This window comes from Filicampus tigris, chromosome 13 (assembly GCF_054856515.1).
Source record: "Filicampus tigris isolate MCC_2025a chromosome 13, RoL_Ftig_1.0, whole genome shotgun sequence".
NCBI classification, from domain to species: Eukaryota; Metazoa; Chordata; class Actinopteri; order Syngnathiformes; family Syngnathidae; genus Filicampus; species Filicampus tigris.
The window spans coordinates 15,577,868-15,603,540 of NC_141229.1; the positions used below are offsets into that span (position 1 = coordinate 15,577,868).

At 43.9% G+C, this 25,673-nt stretch overlaps 1 protein-coding gene across 3 annotated transcripts in view; it reads left to right on the forward strand.

The window, feature by feature from the left end:
• runx3 (RUNX family transcription factor 3) overlaps positions 1 to 22,843 on the forward strand; it is a 59,173-nt gene extending 36,330 nt beyond the window's left edge. For 2 of the 3 annotated variants that reach the window (XM_086049609.1, XM_086049611.1), the window contains 3 exons: positions 6,311 to 6,454; positions 14,361 to 14,438; positions 20,085 to 22,843. In XM_086049609.1, the coding sequence (XP_085905735.1) occupies positions 6,311 to 6,454; positions 14,361 to 14,438; positions 20,085 to 20,554 (692 nt within the window). In that variant the 3' untranslated portion in view covers positions 20,555 to 22,843. The remainder of the gene's footprint in view (positions 1 to 6,310; positions 6,455 to 14,360; positions 14,439 to 20,084) is intronic. The other variant, XM_086049610.1, reaches the window with a different exon arrangement.
• The last annotated feature ends 2,830 nt before the right edge of the window (positions 22,844 to 25,673 follow it).

Here is a 25,673-nt window from a genome sequence, read left to right on the forward strand (position 1 = left end):
ATTAGTCTAAAAATGGCATTCTTATTAATATCGCACTTGTGGAATATGAGTTAAGCGGCAAATTCCACCAGTTTTTTTGGCCATCTCAGGGGGTCACTTGTCTTCTGAAGCCCAGCCATGATTGGTTGTTACCTGAGCCCTGAGCAACTGTGATGTCATTTTCAGTTGAGAGCAAGTGACGAATTGGCCACCCCCTGAGATGGCTAAAAATGGGTGGATTTTAGACTCTAAAAAAAGTTGGTTTAAAATATCACAAATTTGGGTCAAAATGGACAAATCCACAAATTGGGTCAATTTGTCCCACCTTCTTGCGTTGTTTTGTACAAAACAGCTCAGTTTTTGGGGTCGTTTTGTCCAAAACTGCCCATTTTTGCGGTTATTTTTGCAGAAAACAACCCAGGAAGTTGAGTCAAATTGAGTGGATCGGTCCTTTTTTGACCCCAAATTGTCTTATTTTTAACCCAACTGTTTTTAGAGTGTACTACTTAATTCATATTGCACCAACGCAATATCAATCAGAATGCCTTGTTTCAACTAATGGGCCTTCAGAGAACATATACTGAAAAAATGACGTTTGGGTGGACTTCCTCTTTAAAGCTATACAACATCACAGGTAAAAGCAGCCACAAGCACCAGTGAAAAAGGCAAACAAGCCTTACATCCTCCTCAAGAGTATTCTCGAAGACAGTGTCACAAATGTGCACACACACACACACACATCACAGATTGTCAGCACAAAAGCAAGCTGATTGCTCTGAAGCATGCTACGGGCCCTATTGTGTAGGTCGGGACTCCGGGTGCATTTGGCACCCCTCGCTTCTCTTCGCCTGCCTCAACTTGCCTCCCTGTAGGCCTGCACTTGTGTGGCACCGGCACGGCCTCCTCTGCACGCGCACACACATACGCGTTTGGCAGACACACGCAGTGAGTGTTATCATCTTATCAGAAAAGGAAGGCTGCGCTCTCTGCTCAAGCAGTCTCATGTAGCAACTTCCGTTGATGGGAGGGGGATTTTCACACTGCTCTCGTCCCCCGAGACGAATGCTGCATCTGCCCGAGGGACCGGAGCGCTGAGATAGGGATGGAAAAAAAGACGGCGGAATGTTCGAAAAGATAAAAGTTTGCCTTGGTGCACATATCCTGCACCGCCACTTTTAATTATGATAAAAATGCGTGTTGTATCGTCAAAGTCTTACAAAACGCCGTTGTAAATGAGCTTCCAGTTGTGTAACATCTGCGTGTGGCGAGCACGGACTCATTTAGGCCCAGACGAGACAGCCACAATCACCAACCAAGGGTAAAAACCACATCCTTCAGGGTCAGCCTCAAAACAAGAACTTTGATTTGCCCCAGTCGAGATACCTAAACGTGCGATTGGCGGCCTTGGGAGCACCAAGCTGCGTACTGCTGCGGTGATCCACTCTGGGCTGTGTGTTGGTGCAAGTCAAAAACAAAACAAAAAGGGAAGTTGAAGAAAAAGAGGCGGAAAGACAGGCTGGGTGGCAACAAGGCTGTTAGCGGCTCAGGAGGAAGAGAAAGACAGGTGTGCATGACTTTACTCAACAGATGTTGAAACCTTGTTGAAACGGAAGTTTGCTCACACGCTTCAACTGTTGCTCCACTTTAACAATTTAACAAACAGCTGAGCTTTTGATTAACTCGCCGAATATCCGACCCTGGCTTTTTGTGCTAATCACATTGAAAGTCTTCAAAATAGCACGCTGATGCCTTTCCTATTAATCCTCTATCACGCCAGCCACGGACTTTACGTTTCAGACATACTTTTCATTTCAATGTGTGATTCATGCAGTCCACTTCAATTGTAGCCCGTTATCTGTAGCCTATCAAGTCCATTTATATTGCAAATACAAATATTTACACTTCAGATATACTCGGTGCAGACTTGGATGCGGGCCAAAGCACGTATTGCCCTTTGCTGTCCAGATAGAGTTTCAGCTTGCCCCTGAAAAAGCACCCAGCCCTTTACTAAAAAGAGCTTGTGTTTAATGTGTCTCCCTTTGGACGGGGCACGTTTCTCTAGTTCAGTGGAGACAAACACCCATAGAGGGAACAAGTGGAGGATGAAGGAAGGAAATCTAGGCGGTAGTAGTCGATCATTCAGCTGCTGCGGCACGACTGCGAAGTCGAAGTCCTGGCGGTCGCAGTGAGCCAATAGTGTCTCCGTGTTGGGCTGACGCAGGTTTTGTGGAGGCAAAGTTGGCCGCGACTCAATCAGGTTTGCTGTTAATACGCCTTCAAACACTGCGGCGGCCCGATCTTGTGAAAAACAACTTTTCACAGCCCCACCACTAAACGCGGCATACTTTGCTACAAGGGAAGTCCTTTTGCAGTCAAGATAAAACACTATTAGGAAATATAACACTCCACACCACACACCCATTCCTTCTCAGCACATTATTAATACCAGACATTTTATATCAAGCATTTTATTTGTTCTTCATAGACTTCCATAATGCTTTCAAATGATTCAGAAAGGAGGCTAGTAAATCTACAGCGTCCATTTCTGCGTGGCTACATATTGAGCTGCGCTGTTTAGGCCTCATGTGTGCACTGGCCCCTGTCTCCCAGCTCTATCTTGTGGTTATGATATCATAGCAAGAAAAACAGGGCATTCTCTCCTAAGTGCACCCTGACACATAAAATATTCATCCGACCGCAAAAACCCCTCTGAAATGGGGCTGCAGTGGATCTCCGGCACCCCTCTGGCCCTGCAGAGTAGAAGTCAAACGATGGCGGTCGCTCCAGGCGTGCTACTTCAACTGAGGTCAACAAGCCAAAGACAGAGTATTAACCTGAACATGAAGCTTAACGCCGGAGATGTTCGTGGCAAGCAGGCTGTTATACTCCCCAAATTTAATATAGTCTCATTTTTTGCGAGTATGACTTTAGATTTAAAGAATTTAGACAAGCTCTTCAGCGAGGAGAGTCAAGTTTACTTTTGCAGCCATGAAAGGTATCCTTTTCTGATCAAACTTATTTTGAAATAGCTACTAAATAAACAGCAGAAAAGGGAAATGATCATACTGATCAGCATGATGTGCTGCGCGGTTAAAAATACATACAAAAAATTTATGACATTCGAGACATTCAACAGATGCAAATTAGCCTTTGGCTAAAATCTGGCATATTTACGGGAAACTGTTTAATTAATATGCACTGTCCCTGTATACTACTTTTAAAAATAAAATACAAATACAAATTCATGGACATCAGTCAGCTTTTGTTCGTACCTACGAATGTTCGTCGGATGTTCGGAACTGGGGACCTCCTGTATAGAAAATGGATGAACGAAACTGTAGGGGGAGCCACAGAGCATTAAAGAACGATTCTGACTGCATTACTCGCAAGTAACCACAAGAACCAAAAGTCCATTAAGAAGTTCAGAAGAAAATAACTGATCATCAGTGAAAGTGTGTTTAGGGAAAGGAGTGAATGAGTCCAAGTGTGCTGTCCTGCACATTCAACTCATCTCAACTGGGAAGTATCCAGCTTGGGCGAGAATTTCAGCAAACATTTGAGAAGGTGAAGAAGTGTGTTTAATGCTTCCTCCCGCTTGATTAGAGGTGTTAACAGCATCTGTGGCCCCCGTGTTAATGAGCTCCAGGCGTCATTCTAATGAAGCCCCTGCTCCCCCCAAAATAACCCTGCCATAACCTTCCTCTGGAAGCAGGAGTCAAGTGTGTGCGCGTGTGTGTGTGTGTGTGCTTGTGGCCAGCTTGAATGATCACTAAAGAGGCACACTATTCCTCTTGCGGCCTTCGAAAAACTGGCCAATTATCATTTTTTCCCTGCCCGTCGGCCTTTTTTTCCAACCAGCGATCGGTGGGATGTATCATTTCCCTGACCTGATCCTTTTGAGGTGGTGTAAATCTCTTAATAACGACACAAGGACACATATAGGGGCTATATTTGGAGGCTTTCCTCCCCTGGCAACCCCCAACAGACAGTAGCCTCAGTGTGGGTGACTGACTGCGTGCATGGCTGTGCGTGTGTGTCATAATGTGTGTGAGAGAGGGGAAATGGTGGGGGGTGGTGGAGGGGGCTTTCATTCCTTCCTTCCATCGTGGTTTAAAAACGAAGTGGATCGTAAGTGAATCAAACATAAACGTTGTGAATAAACGTATTTCTTCAAATCACTTTCATACCCTAAAAACAGATGGGTCCAAAATAACACAAATTGGGTCAAAATGAACCTTTGTGGGTTATGTATTTAACCTCAAAAGTTGGGTCAAATGAATAAAGCACAAAATAACCCAATTTATGGGTTGTCTTGTTTTGGGGGAGGGGGTGGGAGGTTTGTACAAAACAGGGGTTTTGTGAGTTATTCATTTGACTCAACTTTTTGGGTTAAATGAATGAACCAAAAGGTTGCATTGGGCCCTTTCTGACCCAATTTAGGTTAATTTTGACCCAACTGTTTTTTTGAGTATAACTTGGCCCATCCATCTAGTCATCCATCCATTTTCTAGAACATTTGTCCTTAGTCACATAGCAGATGTGCTAACCATTATTCCACCATGCTATCCTCCCTCAAATTCCTCAGAATCTTAAACCTTATCCCTCCCATCACACCAAGCCATTTTTTTGGACAATATTACGCGTCCAGCTTTGTGGGCACTGTTTGGGGAAGGCCTTTTTCCATTCCAGCACAACTGCGTTGCAGTGCCCAAAGCATTGAGCAAGGCTCATTCATAAAGACATGGTTGGATGCGATGCAAGAACTTGATCAGGCACCCCGGTCCAACATTGGTCAACTCTTAGCTCACGATGCTCTTCTGGATAAATGGCCAACAAAAATAATGATAAATACTTCCAGGGCATTGGAAGCTGTTGTAGTTGCAAAGACAAGACCAACCAACAAGCCTCCCTTCCTGGACACGTAAGGGCCAGTTGTCCCACCATTTTGTCCACATAGCGTATCAGAGTGTGTGTTCACAGCAAGTTCCTCGGGAATGGCACAAGCTGGCCTGGTGGGCGGGATAACATCCCCAAAAAATAAACACAACTGCTGTGTCTGCTCAGACAGATGAGTCATTAGTGTGTCTTTCTTTTTCACACACGCAGTCTTTGTTGCTAGGGCATTGGAGATGATGTTTAAAAAGATGGCCAGCGTGATATTATATCCACACACACACACCAGTGCACCCTGTGTGTCTTCTTACATACGTGTTGGAGGTGGTGGGGGACACAGAGGTTGATATTTCTTTATTGTTGGTAAAGAGGGGATGGAGGGGAGGCGGTGGGCACAACCAAATGGACAGAGCGGTAAACGAGAGCAAACTTTACCCATGGGTCAGCCTCCAAGTGAAGATATATTGCCCATGGGTCAGGGAGAGAAAGGACGGGCAAAATCCATATTGGTCTGTCTGCCTTGCCCCCTTTATATAGTGATAAAATATTCAAATCCAGCCATTACTTCACATTAGGGTAGTCTGCAGAGATGCCAATGAGAAAACCACAGAATGTATACATGCCGGTTCACACACACAGTTTTAGGTGCATTGATAGTTACATTAAAATCTCTTCCTCCCATTAGAGGGAATAACCCTCATCCGGACTCGGACATTTAAGGTGTGTCCAGATAAATGTAAAGTGTGTGGTGTGTGCACATGTAAGAGGACATATGAGTGCCCACATAAAAGCCATGATAAGAGGTTTGATATTTTTTTGTTTATTTATTCATTGTTAACATTAAGGCAAAGGGGCGGGTTAGTCGTACATAAAGGGGGTGTACATAAAGATGAAGGTTGCTAAAAAGTGAGCTCATGTTCACACAAAGGCAAAATACTGATGACTGCATGCCGTTCGAGCTCTATCTGGGAGTTTCCCTATGACTAAGTGCTGTGCCGGTCGAAGCTGGATTTGTGTTTGTTCAATATTTTTTGCTCTGACCATTCAAGGAAAATAACATTTGTCAGGAACTAATTTCTAGCACTTTAACTGCTGTTATCTGTGGATGACACGACAGCAGGTGCAGCCTGGGTATCACTAGAGTCTGGCCCATGTATTTCAAGGTCTGTCAGCGTTCTGAACAATATTTTTGCATTTGGAGGTTGAAAACAGGGTTACATTGGCCCTTGTATAACGTCATCCAGTGGCACTGACTGTGACTGTGAAATAAAATGGGAAGCAACAACGGTCCTTGCGGTCCAAATTATTGACAAGCACATTTTTTATTTTCTTGATGGTGTTTTGAGAAATAAGATGACAAGAACCTTTTCTGTGTCATCTTTTTTTCTAGATATAGTTGTTACAATAAGTTTTTTTTTCACTATTGTTTATCTTTTAGGGCACAGAGTGAAGATGGAAGACTCTCAGAAGCAATTTTCAGACAGGCTGTCAGAGATCGAGCGCTACCAGCGAACCATGCGAATAGGTCCGGTGAACAATAATCCTCGGCCCCTTCCCCAAAGCCACCTCAGCACCACACCAGGTGAGCATTTGTGACATATTCGATTGTATATACCGGTAGCCAGAGCTGGGCACTTGACCCTTTTTTGCCCGTCCGGCCGCGACCCTCCACCCTTGACCTGGGTTCACTTCCGGCCGCGACCCAGCGGCCATATTCATAAATATTGTCGGCCCCCACCCCGTTCCGAACCCCGCCACCCCCCCAAAAAAAAAAAAAAAAACGTGCATGATGCCCCCACGGGAGAGATGCTAAAGGAAGAGGAAGAGGTTTATTTAAAGACAATTAGCTGGCTAACTTTCTATTCAAACCCGCTGTGGACACGCTTCAAACGCGCCACTTACTCACGTACTTACCCAGCTGCGTGTACTAACTTCCATTGCGAGCCCTGGGGTTGGATTTGTCGTATTGTATAATTATTTTGGTCCAACAGACGACAAGTCTGCAAGCATTCAACAAGTTACTTATTTTCCACACTCCCCCTCCTTCACACTTCCCGGCCTTCAAAATAAAAGCATGCCAGCAAACCACTACGCAGCAGTTTTGCTACGGCGTATTTCCGGCGTAGTAGGAAATACATGATGTGCCAGTGTCATACTTGAGCGCTGCGCGCAGCTTGAATGTACTCCCGGACACAAGTTGTTTTGAAAGAAGCCTAAAAAGAAGCCTTTCACCGAGTAGGCTGAGATTAAATTTGGGCGCCTCGTGAGCACGTCACACGCATGAGGGCCAATTAGTGGGCCGGACTAAAATCCGGCCATGCTTAGTCCAGCCATTTCTTAAAATTTGTCACCCCCCACCCCAAAAATGGGCATCCGGCCGGGCCGGAGGGTCCGACCGGTCCGGCCCAGGGACGGACTGCCCAGCTCTGCCGGTAGCTATAAAACGAACTCAGCATGGGACAAAGTAAAGGGATGCCATTTAAAGAGCCATGTGGGTGTGACTGGCATATGCTCCAGCCTCAATAATTCTGCCTGGCAACAAGCATTTGCTGTGACGTGACCACCAACTAGGAAAAAGAAATCAGAACATTGCTAGGATTGTATTTGATCTTTTTCCATCCATTCATTTTCTATTCATTTTCTCTTGGTAAGTGTTTTAGATCGTCTGAGAAATTTTCATTCAAAAGCATACAAATAATGTAATGTTCCTTCAACTGCATGTCGTTTACCTAAGCGGTCGGGGCCCAATCCATTTTTTTCATGGAAACATGCCACTGTACTGAACTTAACCAAAATGTAGTGTTGGAAACTTAAGCGGTCTGTAGTGTAAGTCAACACAGTATACAGTATGCTTTGAAATTGGCAATGAGCACCACGCACCGGAAAGGGGCTAGTGGTGTACCCCACTTTTGTGAGAATTGTGAGACTGAAAGGAAGTCCATGTCAGCACTGTCCCCACACGGCCTGCGTTGGTGGGTCCAAGGCCCCACAGCGCGCAGCTCTGCGGCCAGGTGCTGCGGCGGATGCTGCCAGCCCCAACTTGGCGTGGGTGCACAAGTTGGCCTCTGCACTCCACACACGACAGCCTCAGGAATGTAACAGCTGCCCGCTACCTTGGCAATCACGTCACTCTCAGACTGGCTGAATACTGGGGTGGCGGGGGGGCTGTAAAGGGCAGCGGGGTAGCGGGCTTGGACTCAGACTGAGGTGGTGCGATGTGTGCATACACTGTGAACAGCTGCGTGGGCGATGGTTGGAGTGAAGATGAGTGTTCACTCTCTGTCATATGTCAGAGACTTTTTAACAAGATTCCATGTCTGGACTCACGCAGACTAAACACACACAGCTTGCTCCCCTCCTCTTCCCGCCCACTCTTTAGTTCTCATGATGGCTAATGAATCTCATTACCTTCGTATCAGCATGTTGCTGTGTTCGGGGCCGCTTGTTTGTGAGGCCGGGACCGTGCGTGGGTGCAGTGGGTGCACTATTATCAGTGTGTATCACAAACGCTCACCGCTGTTTGGCCTTGGGCTCAGCTTACCCAGCACTGAGTCACCAGAATGGACCTGTAGGCTCTACAGTATCTACCAGCTGACTAAGGACAACACAGAGACTTTTACACAGCTCCCACATGTCCCTAAGTCACTGCTGATGGTAATGCAGATCCTTTGCACAGCCTGTACTGTACAGAAAATAATGAAAACAGACTGTAATTTCTTATCGTAAAAAATAAACATTGATCCACTTCTAAAATTTGCAACACTGACACAAACAGCAGAGCATACATGCATGTCGTCGCTGTCCAGTGAAAAACACCGATTCAAATTTTGGAAACTTTTTTTAATTTTCACTTTAATGCGATGTCTGTAACGCGCAAACATGATTCAGGTAAAAATAAGAAAATGAAAAATAATGGAGATAAGTGTTTTTCACATGAAAGCGACGATATGCAACTGCAGTTATGAAGAAAACAAGACAATATATTTTTTCATTGACACAGATCTCCTGAAAGAAACACCTGGAAATATTTTTCAGCAACTGATTTTTTTATTGTATCTTAATCTGTGTGGATGAAAAAAATTATGTATTGTTTGTGTTCTTCATAAATGCCATTTTACGTATCATGTACGTTGAATGTCATACTCAAGGCACTTATGTGTAAAGTATTGCCAAGTGTAGAAGTGGAGGATTGTTTAATTTCATGATAAGTTGCTGGCTGTAATAATACTACTACTAATAATAATAATAATTATTATTATTATTATTATTATTAGTAGTAGTAGTAGTAGTATCAGTATTAGTTTTATTTGGTCAGGAAATGTCAAACATAAAGATGAATTGTTACCATAAATTTGATGAGGCACAATGCCTTTTCTTTTTACAGACTTAGGGGGAAAGACATACAAAATGTGATCTGAAAACTCACTCATGACAGCTTATCCAAGATAAGAACCACTTCTCTAAATCGACATATTCGGTGACAACATAAGAAGTTCTCAAAATTTGGTAGAGACAGGTTGTGACAGTAATAACCAACAGTACTGTACAGGCTCATTTTTAGTGTACAGTTGGACATGAGATTTGTATATTATCTGCAACAAAAAAAAAATCACTTTTTCGGCTTAACTATGAAATGGGTTAGTGTTCGCTTATAACACCGCAGAAGCAGCAAGCATCATTTTGTTGTTCTGCCTCACGCCAGAATGAGTTCAGGAAATAGAGCTTCAGAGTGTTGCGAAGAGGCTGGTGGGCATTGTGTTGTTGCAATTCACACATGCACTGTCTAAAACACTTTGAGCAGACTCAAGACATTATCATAATTAGAACCTAACAGGGTGGGTAAAGGCCTTTGTGTTGCCAATGGCTGGAGGCCTTTAACAAGAGGCGTGTGTGATGAAGACAGAGAAAGGGATTGGCTGTAAAACCCGCACACCTTAATATGTGGTATTAGCCTCATGATGGCATACCACAGGGCAAGCGCTGTAAAATAATTGAATAACAAACCTGCGGCCTCCCACCTTGTCTACAAGCACTTTCACATTGCGTTTGTGGTAGCAGTAAGCTTACCCTCTCAGACAGAAGCCATCAAAGTGCGGCTTGCCTTATTAACACAATTAGAATCGTTGCAACATAAGTGCAACGGCGCTTTTTCAATCAAAAGAGGTGTGGGCAACGAGTCTCACGTGTAAAAATTCACACATCGGTTGCGGCTGCTGGCGTTTACCCTCAGATACGCCTCCGCTACGACGTATAGATGCTTTCCACTTGTTCAAATGAGCATTAATCACAGACATACTACATGGAGGATTCATGCACAGGCAACAGTTTTACAGGTTCAAACAAAAGACTCCTGTTTTCATCAAACCCATTTAGACGAAGGCGTTTACATATAAACAGACAACTCCAGCCAGACGCTGTTGTAATTTGACCATCCGGTGCTTTTAATCCGGCTTGTTTGAACCATCGCTCGCTCATCTACTCATGGCAAAAGCTCACCATTACAACGGTTGGAACTTTGCGACAAACTAAGACAGCACGGTGTCGTCTACGCCTAAAGTCTCCTTGCATCATTTCCTTGACTGAAATGTTGGTTTCTCTTTGCTGTGAAATAGTCAGCTCACTTTTGTTGTCAGCAGACGCGTATCTGTATTCTCTATCTGCTCAACACACTGGATCCACGCACACATGCACACTCACACAAACTTGCCCCACAGGCCGGCTGAAAAACTAGACATTCATACACAATTTCATGCCAGTAATGCAAATTCTTCCCAAGTGTCCCAGACAGACAGGGTAATTAAGAGCTCATTAGGGTGCATGCAGTAACAGGATTCCTGCACTTTGGCAGACGTTTCGCTCACTGCTTGTTTTTGTTCTTTTGTGGTTACAGGTAAGCCTGCTAGACATGTAGCTCATTCCCAGCAAACTGCGGAGGGAGTGTTTGCGTGTGTGCGGTTTAAAATTCAGGGTTTGACTCGTGCAGTCAAGCAGATCTGACGCTCGGGAGCTCTAAATTGTTTTTCTAGATTGTCTGTGTGTGCACTGCATGTGTCTGTGGGTGGCAACTCGCTGTCTTCCTGTGATATAGAATGTGTTAATCCTGTGACCTCGCCTTTTTATGTCGACACTTGGGTCGCTTGAACGGCAACGGTAATTTAACTTTGAGCTTCAAACCATTCGGGCGATTTGGAACTGAACTGTATTAGGAGAACAAGCTTTTTTATTAAGCAACATTTGAACATTCGTGACCAAAAAACACACAACACAAACAGAAAGGTGCGATTTGAGTCACTCTAAGTTAACCACTACAATATCCTGAAAAAAAATCCAGACTACTGCTTGAATAAACATAAACAACAGATATAAAATGTGATTTTCATCATTGTGATTGAAATGATTGCAGTTTTGCCTTTCATGCTAAGTCCAGGCAAAACTCAACACGCCTTTGGCACAGCCTCCAATGATCACAAAGGAGTTTTTGAAACAATTTTTGACAAGAGGAAGCAAAGCTACAGTATATCACATCCAAAAGAAAATCCTGGCACTTTTGAGGGAGTATCACTCCAAACTCCAAACCTTGTGCGTGTACAGTATGCGGGTGATCCTCTCTGAAGTAGAGTCTCAGATACGTTCTGCCATCAAGTCACTTGCCTTGATAAGAACTTGTAAATGTGTGTTTTTGTCTCAGTGAGCACTCCGGATGACGATGTTGATCAAATCAGTGATGGAATGAGGCAGAAATGATCAACCTCAATTTGTTCACGTACTCAACCTTGACGTTCCAAATTCTTTTGCACTGTCTCCGTGAATGAGACTTGGGGCAAATTCCCTGACTTCCTCCATCTGCCGCAGCTGCGCCTTCTTGTCCGGTAAGCCCGAGCGAGCTATTACCTCCGGACTGGGCTCGAGAAAATCCTGTTTGATGGAGGACCGGCCTAACATAACCGGGCCCCTCCTGCCTCGTCCACAGTGACCACAGTGTTTACTCCACATAAACAAGCCGACCGGCCCCCCCAGGTTCGAGGTGGCGTTCCGCTAGTATCACAGCCAAGAGTATCTGAGTAATTCCCACATCCAGTGACATGATCAGCCAATTAGGTGCATGAGCGAGACAGGAAATTTGCACCGTCAGGTAGCTATGGCGTGGACTTTAAAGTGTAGCCGTCACCCTCTAGCAAGATTGGTGCCAAACCTCAGCAGGAAGCTGGCCCTCTGAAGCCAACGCAACCAAAGCAGTCCTTAAAACACGACACTATTTATACAATATGTCAATGGCCGCCATGAAGTCTATTTGTTACGGTGCCTGTAAGCTTCTCTCTTTTTCACCCTGAAACAAATACTTTGAACTGAAAAATGTTTCAAGGAAAACAAGTTTGATGTTTAAAAAAAAAAAAAAAAGAAAAGAAAAGAAAAGAAAAAGAAAAGGAGAAGTGAGAGCAAGTTGTATTTGACCGGCCACTATTGTTTGTGTGAGTTATCATCTCACATCAGGGTTGAGCTGAGTTTTACATTTCTGCAATTATACAAACTACACGCGCACCATGAACAGTCTCTATTGAGACTGTGGGGAAAGAGGAAGTGCGGGCGGGGGGCTGACGAGCCCTCTAGAAGAACTTCAAAATGTTCAGCCCATGTGTTTGTTTTTGCTCACGTTATAAGTGAGGGCTCAAAAGACATATCAAATGTCCAACATAGCTGAGCCAAGGCCATGTTGCTCGCGTCTCTAGCGCGCTCTCTATTCTCTCTGCTCTCGTTGGCGTCTTTCTTTCTCGCTGGCTCGCGCTCTTGCATTCTCTCCCTGTTGCGACGCCTAAGGCCTAAGTGAAACAGGAAGCCGGCACAAGGGCCCGCTTTGACTGTTTCTCAATGACACGCTTCATTTCGGCGAGCGCGTTACATCTGAGAGGCCTCGCGGAACCCGCAGTCACGAGGACGGACGACATTTTGGCTCAAGCGTCTTCCCGCCCGCTGCGTGTTAAACTTCAAAAAGTATCTCGTGTTTATTTATGTCCTCCTCAATACTACGCAGGCATCCCCGGCCCGAAGCCGGCTATTAGCGAGACAGCCGCCTCGTTCCCGTTTACAGCCCCCCGGTCTCACCCACTCCCCCAACTCCACCCAGGGGTGGGCCTTTTTATTAACAGGGGTAATCTGTGCTTCTGGTACTGATGTTGTCTGCTGGCCAATCAAAATATTTGAAGGAAATGTTTATTTTCTTGAGCAAATCACACCAGCTGCTTGCAAGTCAGTCTGAATAAGGCCATTTATATGTAAGAATTTGCCATTGTGAGCCGTAGTGCAGGACCTCTCGGGGACTGAGTGCTGATTTGGTCCTTTGCGGAGGAAGTCAACGGGAAGCGTGGATCTGACACATGCTGAGCCCAGTGTGGCTATAGGTGAACATCAGGTTCCATCCCTTCCTCGCTTTTGGCATCCGCGTTTGCCCTGACGGACACAGCAGCGGCTTTGCTCACTTGCAGAAGATATGACATCACGGGGCTAGACTTTGCAGTCGTATCACTTCGGCGAGATATTTTGTACAATTCTACCTCGAACACTTTGGGTAAGGCCATTTTCTGTTGCAGCATGACTTTACCCCAGCACACAAAATATCCTTCAAGGCACGCTTGCCTGAGCGTGGAAGAATTTGGATCATTCATCACAACACCATCAAACAGCTCTGGGTTGGACGAGAACAGAGATGGTGAGCCAGAGCCTCTGATTCAACATTATTGAACTCTGACCTCACAAATGCTCTCCTGGATTAATGAAGAAAAAAAAAATCCCATTGATAAGAATCTGGTAAAAGTCTTTGAATGGAGACCACCGCCACCTTTTTCTTTGCCTATGGGGGTAATGGACACTATTGTCCATATCACGCGTCGGTTGCATGTCAAACACATGTTGACTGGCCCGTGTATGTCCATGTGTTGAGATTTTCATAGAACTGAGAGCAAGCTGACTTGAGTCAAGCGCATCATTTCAGACCAAGTGCAAACAGAGCCTGTTTGTGTCAGCCCTTTTGCGGTGTGGCCGTTGAGTGCGAAGCAGGGTCCCACGCGCTGGGCCAGCGGGTCCTCGACCTTCGCTCGCTTCTTGACAACTTTACTGGCCGGGTTGCTGTTGCCTTTCACAAGTTTCCACTGCCTCACCATTGTCTGGCCTTCAAGACCCCCAAATATCTGCCAAGCAGCCATCAGGCATGTTTTCTCCAAGGCTGCTCTCACTCTGGTGAGAAAAATCAGCCGTCACTGCCCACTGCTCAGTCAGCAGAGGCCAGCCTGTGACAGGAAGACACGTCTCCAAACCGCCACATGCCAAGACAGTTTGACGGGTCTGTCGTGAGGGGTGTTTTTTTGGACTGAGCTTTATTTATATTGCTCAGGTGGTGACTTCTTCACACCTACACATCTCTCTGCGTGCCACAAAATACTGAAAGTATAATTTACCGTATTTCATATAATGTTGATGCAAATTGTGTTTTTCAGCAGCCCTGTGGCAAGATCAGATGGACGCCCCTTCTCTGAAGACATGCAAGGTGGAGGAGGACCTCAGACCGTGGCCAGGTAAGATCTTGCCAATGACCTGACATCTCGATCGATTTTACAAAAAAGACCTTTTTCCATTTTTCTCACAAGAGGGATGGCTCTTCCAGACTTCACGTGAAGTTAAAGAGCGGCGTGTGTTTTGTCTACTGTACATACAGTATACCTTATAAGCATGTGCACATAGGATTGATTTGTTACTAGGGATGTAACGATTCACTCAAGCCCCGATTCGATTTTCAGTTGACGATTTTCGATTCGATTTTTAAAAAATTGCTGCCATGCTTGTCTCTGTGCACTAGTGTGGTTCTGCAGCCATCCACAAACGCGATACGCAATGATGTTTGGCGCAAAAGCATTATTTGATCTACATATTCAAAATGTACTATCCATCTGTAATGAAAAAACGTTTACAGACATCATTTTCTAGATGAATTTAAGAAATTTGATTTTCGATGAATTGAATCGATTAATCGACTAATCAGGGCGAATCGATTTTAAATTGATTTTCGATTGATCGTTACATCCCCATTTGTTAAAAATAAGGTAAAGGCTAACCATGGTAATAAGCAGTTAGGTTAGTTCAGGTTAGTTAGCGAGATGCTGAGAACTTTGCGCAGCCCAGAAGCATCACTTATGAAAGCAGAGATTTTAATAATAAAATTGCATTCTATCTGACTTTAAAAAAGGCAGGAGAATAATCATAAATTAGAGACTATGACTATTAGAGACTATTAGAGACTGTGCAAAGGCGGGTACAACACAGGGTGTGCCATTCTGACAATTTTGGAGTATGTTTCATTTTGCCCGTAGGGCCCTTGAACAGCCCAGAACATTCCTAGGACGCCACCACCCTGCTTGACTTTCTTCATCTTCATCTTTCCCTCCCACTCCTTCTTTCTTTCATTTGTTTCTTGGCAATTGGGGTTTTCTCAGTTGTCAAACAGTCCTCTTATTCTCCTATTTGTCCCCGACCCACCACAAACCACCGCGCCACACAACATGCACTGAGTCATCTACGCACACTATGATGAGGGCGCACGCAACGGCGAGGATAAGAATTACTTTTACACTGAGCTAGTAACATTGCTTTGTTTTTGCTCCATTTCTAACAAATAAACATTGCCATTTTTGACCTCTGACTGACAATAGATAATTGAAAAATATAAATACGGAGACAAGCAATATTTTCACTTGTACGATTTGTGTGAGTCACTGTAGTGCCCAATGTTCAGGGTGGTTTGAGAAATCATCACACCTAAAAAAAAATAAATAAATAAACATAATAATTTGTTGCCCCTTTGCCGCTACAACAGCTTCTTCTATCTTCTTCTCCGAAAAGCGCCTTTCTCAAACCATTTCATCAATGTCGAAAGCTTATAATAAGCTGAAAAGATCTGTTAAAACTAATGAATTATAATTCAAGGGCAAGCAAGAATGAATGCGCTAACGTGTAGCATACAGAAGAGGTTCATATGATTTGCATTCAACGTGACGCATTGGTCTGGAAGCATTACAACTTGAATAAACAACTGGAGATGATCTGTGTTCACTTGTGACTCCTGTTCTGCTTGTAGAGCCGAAGCACGGCGGCAGCACGTTGTCATCCACGCCCAGTTATCAGCATTAATTACATGTATTATGGCATACAAGTTTCTAGTTACCTAAACCAGTTCTTCAAAGAGAACCTGTTAACCTCAGACTGGAGGTTTAGCCGACTTTCATAAAACCTCAGTGCAGTATGTCATTGTATGTTAAGGAAAGTATGAGGAAAAAGATGTGAAAATGATTCCCAGTCCACCCCATTTCTTTCCCTTTGCTTATTTGCCTGAGGCAACATTGCCTGTGTGCTGGCCGTCACAGTTTGCATCAAGCCTATGTAAACAATTCACAGGTGAGCACCTGGATTTGCATCTCCTCTTTACGAACCAACTCGCGCATGCACAGTCTCTCACACACACGCGCACACGCACACGCACACGCACCCAGCGAGGCACGGTCGTTTCAAACTTGCCCTTGTGTTGACAGGCAAAATCCGTTTTCCCCATAAGCAAATGAGTCAAACCTCCTCTCCAATCTGGGTTACACGCTTCACTGTGGACTAGTGGTCTTTCTGAGCTAAGCAAAAATGAGGCAAAGGACTCCACCCCAGAATTAAATAAGTGTGTGCCGCTACGCTTCAGAGGGAGAGGAGGAAAGAGAGCAACGGAACACTGTGTTCTTATAAAAAGTTCTGGTTCCCTGCTACTCGCTTTGTAGCCTGTGAACATCACAGACTTTGGACTGTGCCAAGCGAGCCCTCTGGGGTCCATCTCCTCTCCTGTCCTTGCAAACACATTTCAGATGAGCCTAATGGAGATCATGTGTGGTTTGGGGATGCGGAGGTTACAAGCAGCTACTACTAGTCTCAGTTTTTCTCTGCCAACGATACACCACAGTTACCACAGCCGCAACAGCGAAGCCTGTACTTATGATGGGTGGGGGCAGGAAAGTATGCACCGTGGTTAGGAGCGAGAGAAAACAGACTGCAAGAGTTTGCTTCTCCATTACAAAACAGTTTACGTAGCCCTTTCCTCTAGAGGGAGCTACTGCACTGCTGAGCGTTTTGGGTGGTGGCAAGCTCCTCTTGGACTCCAGCCAAGAGCGGTGAGACTGCACAAGCCCATTAAGATGTTGTGATATGTGTCCAGTCCAGTTTCCCCTGAAAGTGCGCAGGAGTCGATCCCCACCGCAGTTTAGCCAACACGTTTCCACCAACTCCGATCAAGTGGGGATCATGCGCGAGTCGGGCCGCGCCGCCGCCGCCGCCGCCGCCGCCGCCACAGGCCGCAGGGCCCCTCCCCTCTCGGCGGTACTGCGCCCGGAGACCTAAAAATAGCACAGACGCAAGAAGATGAAGAGAGACAGACAGAGAGAAAGAGACAGACGGAGTTCTTTTGGGAGTCCGGTAGGAATTAGTGCGCCGACTCCACTTCACCCGAATCAACAGCAGCTGAAGGCTCGAATTTTCCTTGCGTGAAATCAGATATGAACTCCAGCGCCTGGTAGACTCTGGAAAAAGAAACAGCCCCCACCACCACCACTAGCCTCCGTCACCCCCAAAAGAAGAGCGAAAAAAAAAGCGCACAGCAGGACCAATGGAAAGTGCAAAGGAATATTTTTGTAAGTTGAAAATGGACCCCGGTTCTCCAGACATAGGGAAAAGACATTTGAACAAGACTGTGGCACGCAACTTTGGCATTTTCCCCCCCTCAGGGCTGTAGCATGCAACTGCTTGCTTCACTGATACAAGATCCCTTTTTTTCTGCCATCCAAATCCATATTTTACACTCGCAGTCATGTGGGCATGTTGGACACATGAAAGCCAAAAGCAGCAAACAAAATGCACTTGGGTGCGTGCGTGTGCAGGCGCGTGTGTGCGCGTGTGCGTGTGCATCCGTGTGTGTCCACCTAAGCAGCAGGTGTCACCAGGTATGAGGAACTCTATTATAAGCGTCAACTGGATTCAGGGCGTTTACGGTTATGGCTTATGGCCATGTTGGCTCCATCCAAAATATGTCACTTCTGCAGCATGGCAAGTGAACACAGTCAACAAGTCAGCTTGCTTCAGCTGCATGCATACTGGTCCGAGTGATACCTCGCCCGAGCTCAGGATCTAAGGTTGATATGGTCTTACTCTGTAGGAGCTAAGATTACAGTGGCAGCCAAAACAACGCCTCCGGCGCTGCGTCTTTTTCATGTTTTTGGTTGAATAAATATTAGCATGTGTTCAGTCAGACTGCAGTCTTTTACTTGGAGGACTTATCGCATCTATTTCGGTGAATGTAGGACACCTCTGACAGGTCCTGTGAGACACATTACTTCATATGATACTGCCATACTTTTTTTCTTTGTTCAGGGACTTTCCCTTTTCCTTTGCCTTTGTTGTCTTCGTGTCCGCCTCGTGTGTACAATTTATGGTGAGTTGCACAACAACAGGCCAACAAGTTGTCTGCGTTTGTAGAAAGCACCCGTCAGGGCTGACAAAGCTTCTTTTCATTGCTCTGACAAAGACAGGATCCTTGATGTTTCTGTGTTTTTAGAATCTTTGATGTTCCTGTTGTTTTTACAAGAGCAAAAGGTGGGCTGTGGTGACGAGGTCTCTTGTGTTTAGTCATCTTCATGGGGTTGTGGGAAGATGAAGAAAACGATTATTAAGACCATTGCTAAGAAAACATCTGTAATTGAGGGCCATAAAGTAGACCCTTGAAAATCACAAGACAATGGTTGCAAGAGAAACGCAATTTGATCCTTGTATCGCATATACTAATAACGAATGAATACTTTTCTGGGTAAATTTTGCCCGCACAAAACCTTTAGATATTTCAACAAGCCTGGTTAATGTTTTAGCATGAGCGGCGTAGTGTGGGTTTCCAGTGCCTGGAGCCAGTCAAATATCAGGGCCTCAAGTTAGCATCGATGTGTGTGTAACAAGCCACATCTTGTTTGTCTGTAGCGTCACCCTTTAAAATGGGAGGGGAGATGGTGGGCGACCCAATACAAACTGCGAGGCGGTGGAATGAAGGAGAGCAGCTGATGCCAAGGCACTTTGTCTCCTTTGAGAATCTTCTTCAAACATCTTTTCTTCCAATTTTAGGTCAAATTCCAAATTGTTTAGATTTTAAAGATGTAGACTAGGGATAAGTCCACACATCGATGCATGTTAGACATATTTCATTTGAGTCTCTTTGAAGTAAAAAAAAAAAAATCTACACCCACTCAATGGTAGATAAAAATCCGTCCCCAAGCCAGTTTTCAAGCGCTATTTAGTCAAGCAAAAGCCTGAATAAGCAACTAAACTGGTTATACTCCCAACTGCCTCTGTTCCTGATTATACTGATAGACTAGAATTTATATACAGTATATGTATGTATATATATGTATGTATATATATGTAGGACGATAACCAAATTAGTAGAGATAGACTGATATGCTTTTTTCAGGACCGATACGATACCGATTATTAGTAGTCAAGGAGGCAGATAACCGATATTCATTTTCAGTGAAAAGGAAAATATTGGCATCAAAATCTGAAGAAAATTTGACTCTTAACTTTGTTGTAACGTCTTTAAGCATGTTTATTGAACAATGTGTCAGATTGGCATAATGGTGATTTTTTGAAAATCATTATTACAAGAAATTTTTGACAAAAAGTTCAGGGAGCACCCAGGATTGTCAGCATGTCTCAAAAAGCATGAAGGAAAACTTAAACAATAGCTCCATGTACAGTAAATGAAAATTTCAAAATGAATTTCCACGGTTTTAAATTTATTATCAGATTCATTATCGGCCAGCAGGGTTATACAAAAGGCAGATGCCGATCTTCATCAAAAAAGCCAAATATCGGTGCCGATAATCGGCCCGGCCGATAATCGGTCTATCCGTACTAAATAAGGTTTTAACTGGCTAAAAGCACACTGTAAAGTTAAAAAGCTAAACAAACGCTGAAGATGCAGTTTTACAAAGTCTTAAACCTGGCTAGAGTTTCCTGCGACGTCCCTTTGTCTGTGAGAACCAAAGGCAAAAATCCCTTTTTAAACACTCATGTACGAAAATGCTACGCAAACAGTTTGTTTCTCTCTTTTGTAAATGCTTTGTTGACCCTCCCACGTTTGTTTCTGCCAACAGGGACAACCGATCTATTCCAGCAGAGGACCACCTTCCCGTCTCCACTGACTGACCCTCGCTTCTCAGACCCCCGCATTCATTACCCGGGGGCCTTCCCTTACTCCACCAACACTTCCAGCACTGGCATCAGTGGCCTCAGCATGTCGGCTCCATCTCGATACCACACCTACCTGCCGCCTCCTTACTCAAACAACCAGAGCCAGAACTTCCAATCCAACTCCTACTTGTATTACGGCACAGGATCTGGGTCCTACCAGTTCTCCATGGTTGCAAACGCCGGGGGCGAGCGCTCCCCCACCCGTCTCCTCTCCTGCTCAGGGGCCTCAGGCACCGGTGGCGCCAACAGCCTGATGAACCCGGGCTTGAACACCCAGAGCGACGGCGTGGAGGCTGACGGCAGCCACAGCAACTCCCCCACGGCCATGAGCGCCTCGGGCCGTCTGGATGAATCTGTCTGGAGGCCTTACTGACTGGCAGACGCCTCGAATCCGATGATGCAGGAAGGGTGGAAAAGTGAAGAGAATGATGAACAAAATCCCGAACACTGAAAGAAAAGAAACCCCCCCCAAAAAAAAAAAAAGAGATACATGATGCATGTTTGTCTTTTATTTCCGCGGCACTCGCTTATCAAGACTTTCTGCATTTGACGCTGACGAAACGTCCACGTATTTTGTAAACTCTGCGTGAATTCTTGCACTGTGCTAAGATATGTACCCTTTAAGCCTATAAAAAAGCCATTTGAGCTGAGAGAAGCCATACAGTTGACAGCAGACGGTGGACAGACTCTTTAGACTGAGGCAGCCCTCATGAGGGTGGAGGAGAGCAACCAGACTGAATGTTTGCCCCATGAGTGACTCAAACATCCCTCCAAGGCTTGGCTGCACTGCTGTAGAAATCAGTCTTTCTAAGCTTCCCATGTGGAATTATGCAAAAACACATGATGTCAAATATATCTTTGAAAATACTCCCCCTGGTTGCATCCTAAGCATCTTCATAATGCTCAACTCGTCCTAATTTATTATCCAAATGGACACCTTGGCCTTGGTGATGCTGTATGCAGGTTGCCTTCAGCACAACGGACGTCCTCTGCTGTGACACCAGTGAATCAAGTTTGGGAAGGATGGTGGACAATATTTGGAGGAATGTACCGAGGATAGTCTGACCTTCTTAGTCCTGCAGGAATAAACCCTTAATCTGTGCCTATTTTTTCCAAGAAAGAAAAAAAGTCTGGTGTTTTGAAACTGGATGATACGGTTTACTTTTTGATATTTATTTGAGCCAAATTCTGAGAACATGTGTGCATATACCCCCACATCCTTAAAGCATTTCTCTTTGTTGTTCCTCTTCCATATATATATTAATATACTTTTTTTTTTTACAGTATATGAATATCATGTTTTGTTGTTAAGTATACATTTGGAATTCGTGTAATATATTGCAACTAAATTATGAGAAAAAACTGAAGCTTTAACGTTATTATTTTGTCTTCCAATGTAGCTTTGATGCACTAAAAATCTTTATTCTGTATGAACCACGCCCAACAGACTTTGTTAGTGAGATGGATAGCTAAAGCCTTTTGTCTTTTAATTTTCCCAAATTTGCCTTTCTTGCGCTTAATAAGCCATTTTCTTAATTTTTGCACTATCCGATTATAATTCCCTCCCCTTAAACCCACCCCTTGCACAGCTCCCGATTTAACGTCCATGCACATACATGGATCACAGGCATCACAGATGTGTGTGAGTGCGTTCACACTCCCCCCGTAGTTACCTTTGCGATCCAATCGCTGAAGTAGGAAAAAGAGAGAGCTATGGCTGGGGTGGGGTCACAGTGGTGTCTTCTTACCAACACCAAAGGCAATTATGCCAAAGAAAAAAAACTGTTAACTGGTCACAGGCCCTTTGTTCTGGATAATCTGTAAGAACTTTGAAGCCCTTATGCCCTCAGTGTTGCTTTTGGACTAATTGACAGATCACTGGTGCCAGGGGCTCTTGACTCTGGCTTTACTTCATACGCCCACACAGGATCATCTTCTTTGTATCAGGTATCAAGCTAAGAGAAGAGCTTCCATAACATGAGTCATGACAAAAAAAAAAAAAAAAAGAATTTGCTCCAAGTTATGCAATCATATAGGCCTTATTCCTCGACCATCCATCCAATTTCGAGAGCGCTTGTCCTCAGGGCCACGGGTAAGGTAAAGCCTATCCCATCGGACTGTGCGCAAGAGGTGGGGTACACCGTGGGCTGGTATTCACAGCCTTATTCCTCGTACTATGTCTCATTCCTGTCTACTTGTGCTACAGAGAAAAAGCACACTCACGACTTCCGCTTTTCAATGTGGTTGAAGACTTTTATTATAGCAAAAAAACGTATGCAGCTATCGAAACCCAAAAAACAAAAAAACACAAAAAAATGAAAAAACGTTTTTTATAAATGTACAAAATATGTGGTAAAAGTCTTGTCATTGTCAATGTAAAACTAGGAAGCCAAATTGTACAAGTGAATTGTATTTTAATGTATATTGGATTAACGGACACATTAGTACTTGTTTGTTTCTTTTCAAAAGAATTCCCATTTTCTTCCAATGTACCAAAAACCTTAACTTGCTTTCTCGGTTTTTATGCTCAAAGCATGTACATCTGATGTTAATTTAAAGAATCCCTGTATGTATTAATATCATTCATGTTTCTGTATGAGTGCTTGTAAAGTTTGCAGATAATGTAGTTTTTAATAATTGTAATTAAAACAAACGTGTTATAGTTTCTTTTTCAGACTGGTTTCTTTTCAGCATCTCTCTCTCCCTATATATATATATATATATATATATATATATATATATATATATATATATATATATATATATATATATATATATATATATATATATATGTATATATATATATATATATATATATATGTATATATGTATATATGTATATGAGAGGGAGTGAAATTTTGGGAGTATTATGACAAGTGATCACGGCCCACTTTGAGGAAAATCCCACCCAAGTTTGTTTTTTGGATCAGTCCTAAAGGACACATTCTTCAATATTATTTTCTTAGCTCTTAAAACAATACCATGCACCAATGGCTAAAATATTGAAACTCAATGCTGCCATGTCTGGATTGTGAGGCCTCATATAATTGAATACAGGAAGGTGTTTCAAGAAAAATGTTAAACATGATGACAGGGGGTAGAATTCTTGTGCAGAAACAGACATTCTAACGTTGGTTGAGCATGAACCAAAACATCATTAAGGTTGAGGTTAATAGAGCACAATCTATGCCTGCACATTCAATCTCAAGCTAATTCGACAGCATTTATCTTCTTTATTTGCACACATTGCATGCATGGCACCACCTCCATATCATTTTTTCCAGCGAACCTCTTTGATTACCAGCCTCCTCTTTACCATTAGTGTGACAGCCAATCAAGCGCAATTTCAAAGGCATTATAAAATGCCTCTGCTGTCAAGACAGCGGCACCAAGGGCGAATCTAATTCTAACCTGACAGATTTCATTCAGAGCAGTGGCTCAATTTCCAAATGGATGTTTGAGGTTGTTTGTAGAGTTTTTAAATGTGTATGTTTTATCAGAGCTGGGCATTTTACAAACAATTGAGCGTCCATTATGCGCCAGACTATCCCTAAAAAAAAATATATATATATATATATATATATATATATATATATATATATATATATATATATATATATAAACATTATTTAAAGATTGCAAAATAACGCAAGCTTATCTTAAGAGGAAACAACCACTTCTGGGTCATTTAAATGTATATGCTGCTAGAGATTTTTATGATCGAAAGACGTCCCACACAAGGACATACTTTGCATGCAAAGGGAAAAGGTATGCATTTTGAGAGGCTAATATAGTAAATAAGTGAAAAAAAAAAATAGAAATGTGGCTTTACATATATTGCTATATCTACAAAATACTCCAGTTTTTATGTTGCTTGTTCGTACATTTCATATTTGTTCTGTGGCGTCTGTTGTTTTACCATTGTGACCATATTAAGGTACATAAAAATGCACAGTAGCGTCATGTTGTTGTAGCATTTTATTAGTGAGACAACCGCCTCATCCCCATATGCCCCCACCCCCACCCTGAAAGTTATGTACTTGTACGAACTGGTCCGCGGCAGAAAAAAGGCACGGGAAAGTATTGCACTGGAAGTGGTATGAATTGGTTTGGATGTGGGAGGGTATGGTATGACATTTTAGATTGATACATTAATAAGGGTAAAGTTTCAGTTTAATCTTCATTAATTTTTGTGAACTAAATAGTATATACCGGTATGTACATTTTTCCATCTCTTACCTTCTATTCTTCCCATTCAGCATTGTCCTTTTTTACAACAGGCTTTGTTTGTGTGTGCGTGTGTGTGTGTGTGTGGGGATGTGCGTGTGTGTGTGTTGCTTATGTGTAACAGCACATACACTGAGATGCTTCGCGTGCGCAAATTGAATACAGTGTATATCAAGGCTGAGTATGTGCATCCAGAAGCTTTGTTGCTTTGCCAACAATGTCTCTATAGGCCTGACACATGCACACACACACCCCACACACACGCACCCTTGTGTGCGCGCACACACACACACAGTCCACTGCTGACAGATCTCACACTGCTCCAGAGTCCTGACAGTCCACTTCCCATTGTCTGACAGATGACAGTCCTTTTCGAGGCTCCCGACAACGTTCTGTGGGCGCCGTCCCCGTGGCAGCCTCGGCTTCTTCCTTGCCAATCGTCGCCCACCCCCGCCGCACCCACACCCCGTCCGTCCCTGACGCAAACGCTGCTCACCAAGCACAAAGAGAAGATGATAAGCTTTCAATTAGACGGGGCTCAGGGGGATTTTCCAGCTGTCTTTGGATGCACTGTGAGAGCGGGCTCTCTCGTCCACATGTGGGGAGCAGAGGAGAGCTCTCATCTGGAGGTAGAACTACACACGACTTTCTTTTTATAGCCCTTCTCTGTTGCTGCTTATGCTGTTCTTCCGAATATTGTAACTGCCCAGGAAGCGTGGAAACATTTGCTTGGCCAGAAGGACTCCTGTCTGGATGAGCTAGTAGTGAAAAGTCGAATGAGATGATGGATTCAATATTCAACTCAAATAAGCATCACGATATCTGTACTTTTTTTTTTTTTACAGTCTACCGTCCCATCGTTTGAAACTCAATCACTCAATGTCCTTTGGGGAAAAGTAATTAAAAATATGAGCAAGCATTTAGGAATGAGCAGTGACTTGGTAAAGCCGTCTCGTTTCTCATGCATCCAACTTTGACTGTGTTACCACTGTGTTACCTTCTTACAAAATCCATTTAGGCCTCTACGTTGCCTGCTGACCTCTCCTACCCCAAACGAACCCATGAGAAGAAACAGGTTACAGCCGGCTCAAATTGGATGCATGGTACATGACCAGAAGTCTATTTTCTAACCGGACCAGTGGTGGGAACACAGGCTGCCGTCCAAAACCGAGATTCCCACAGATTGATCATGAAACACAGGGGCCAGGGGCTGAGAAACCACCAGAGCTGTGATGCAACTGTTCTCACACTGACGCCTGGTGCTG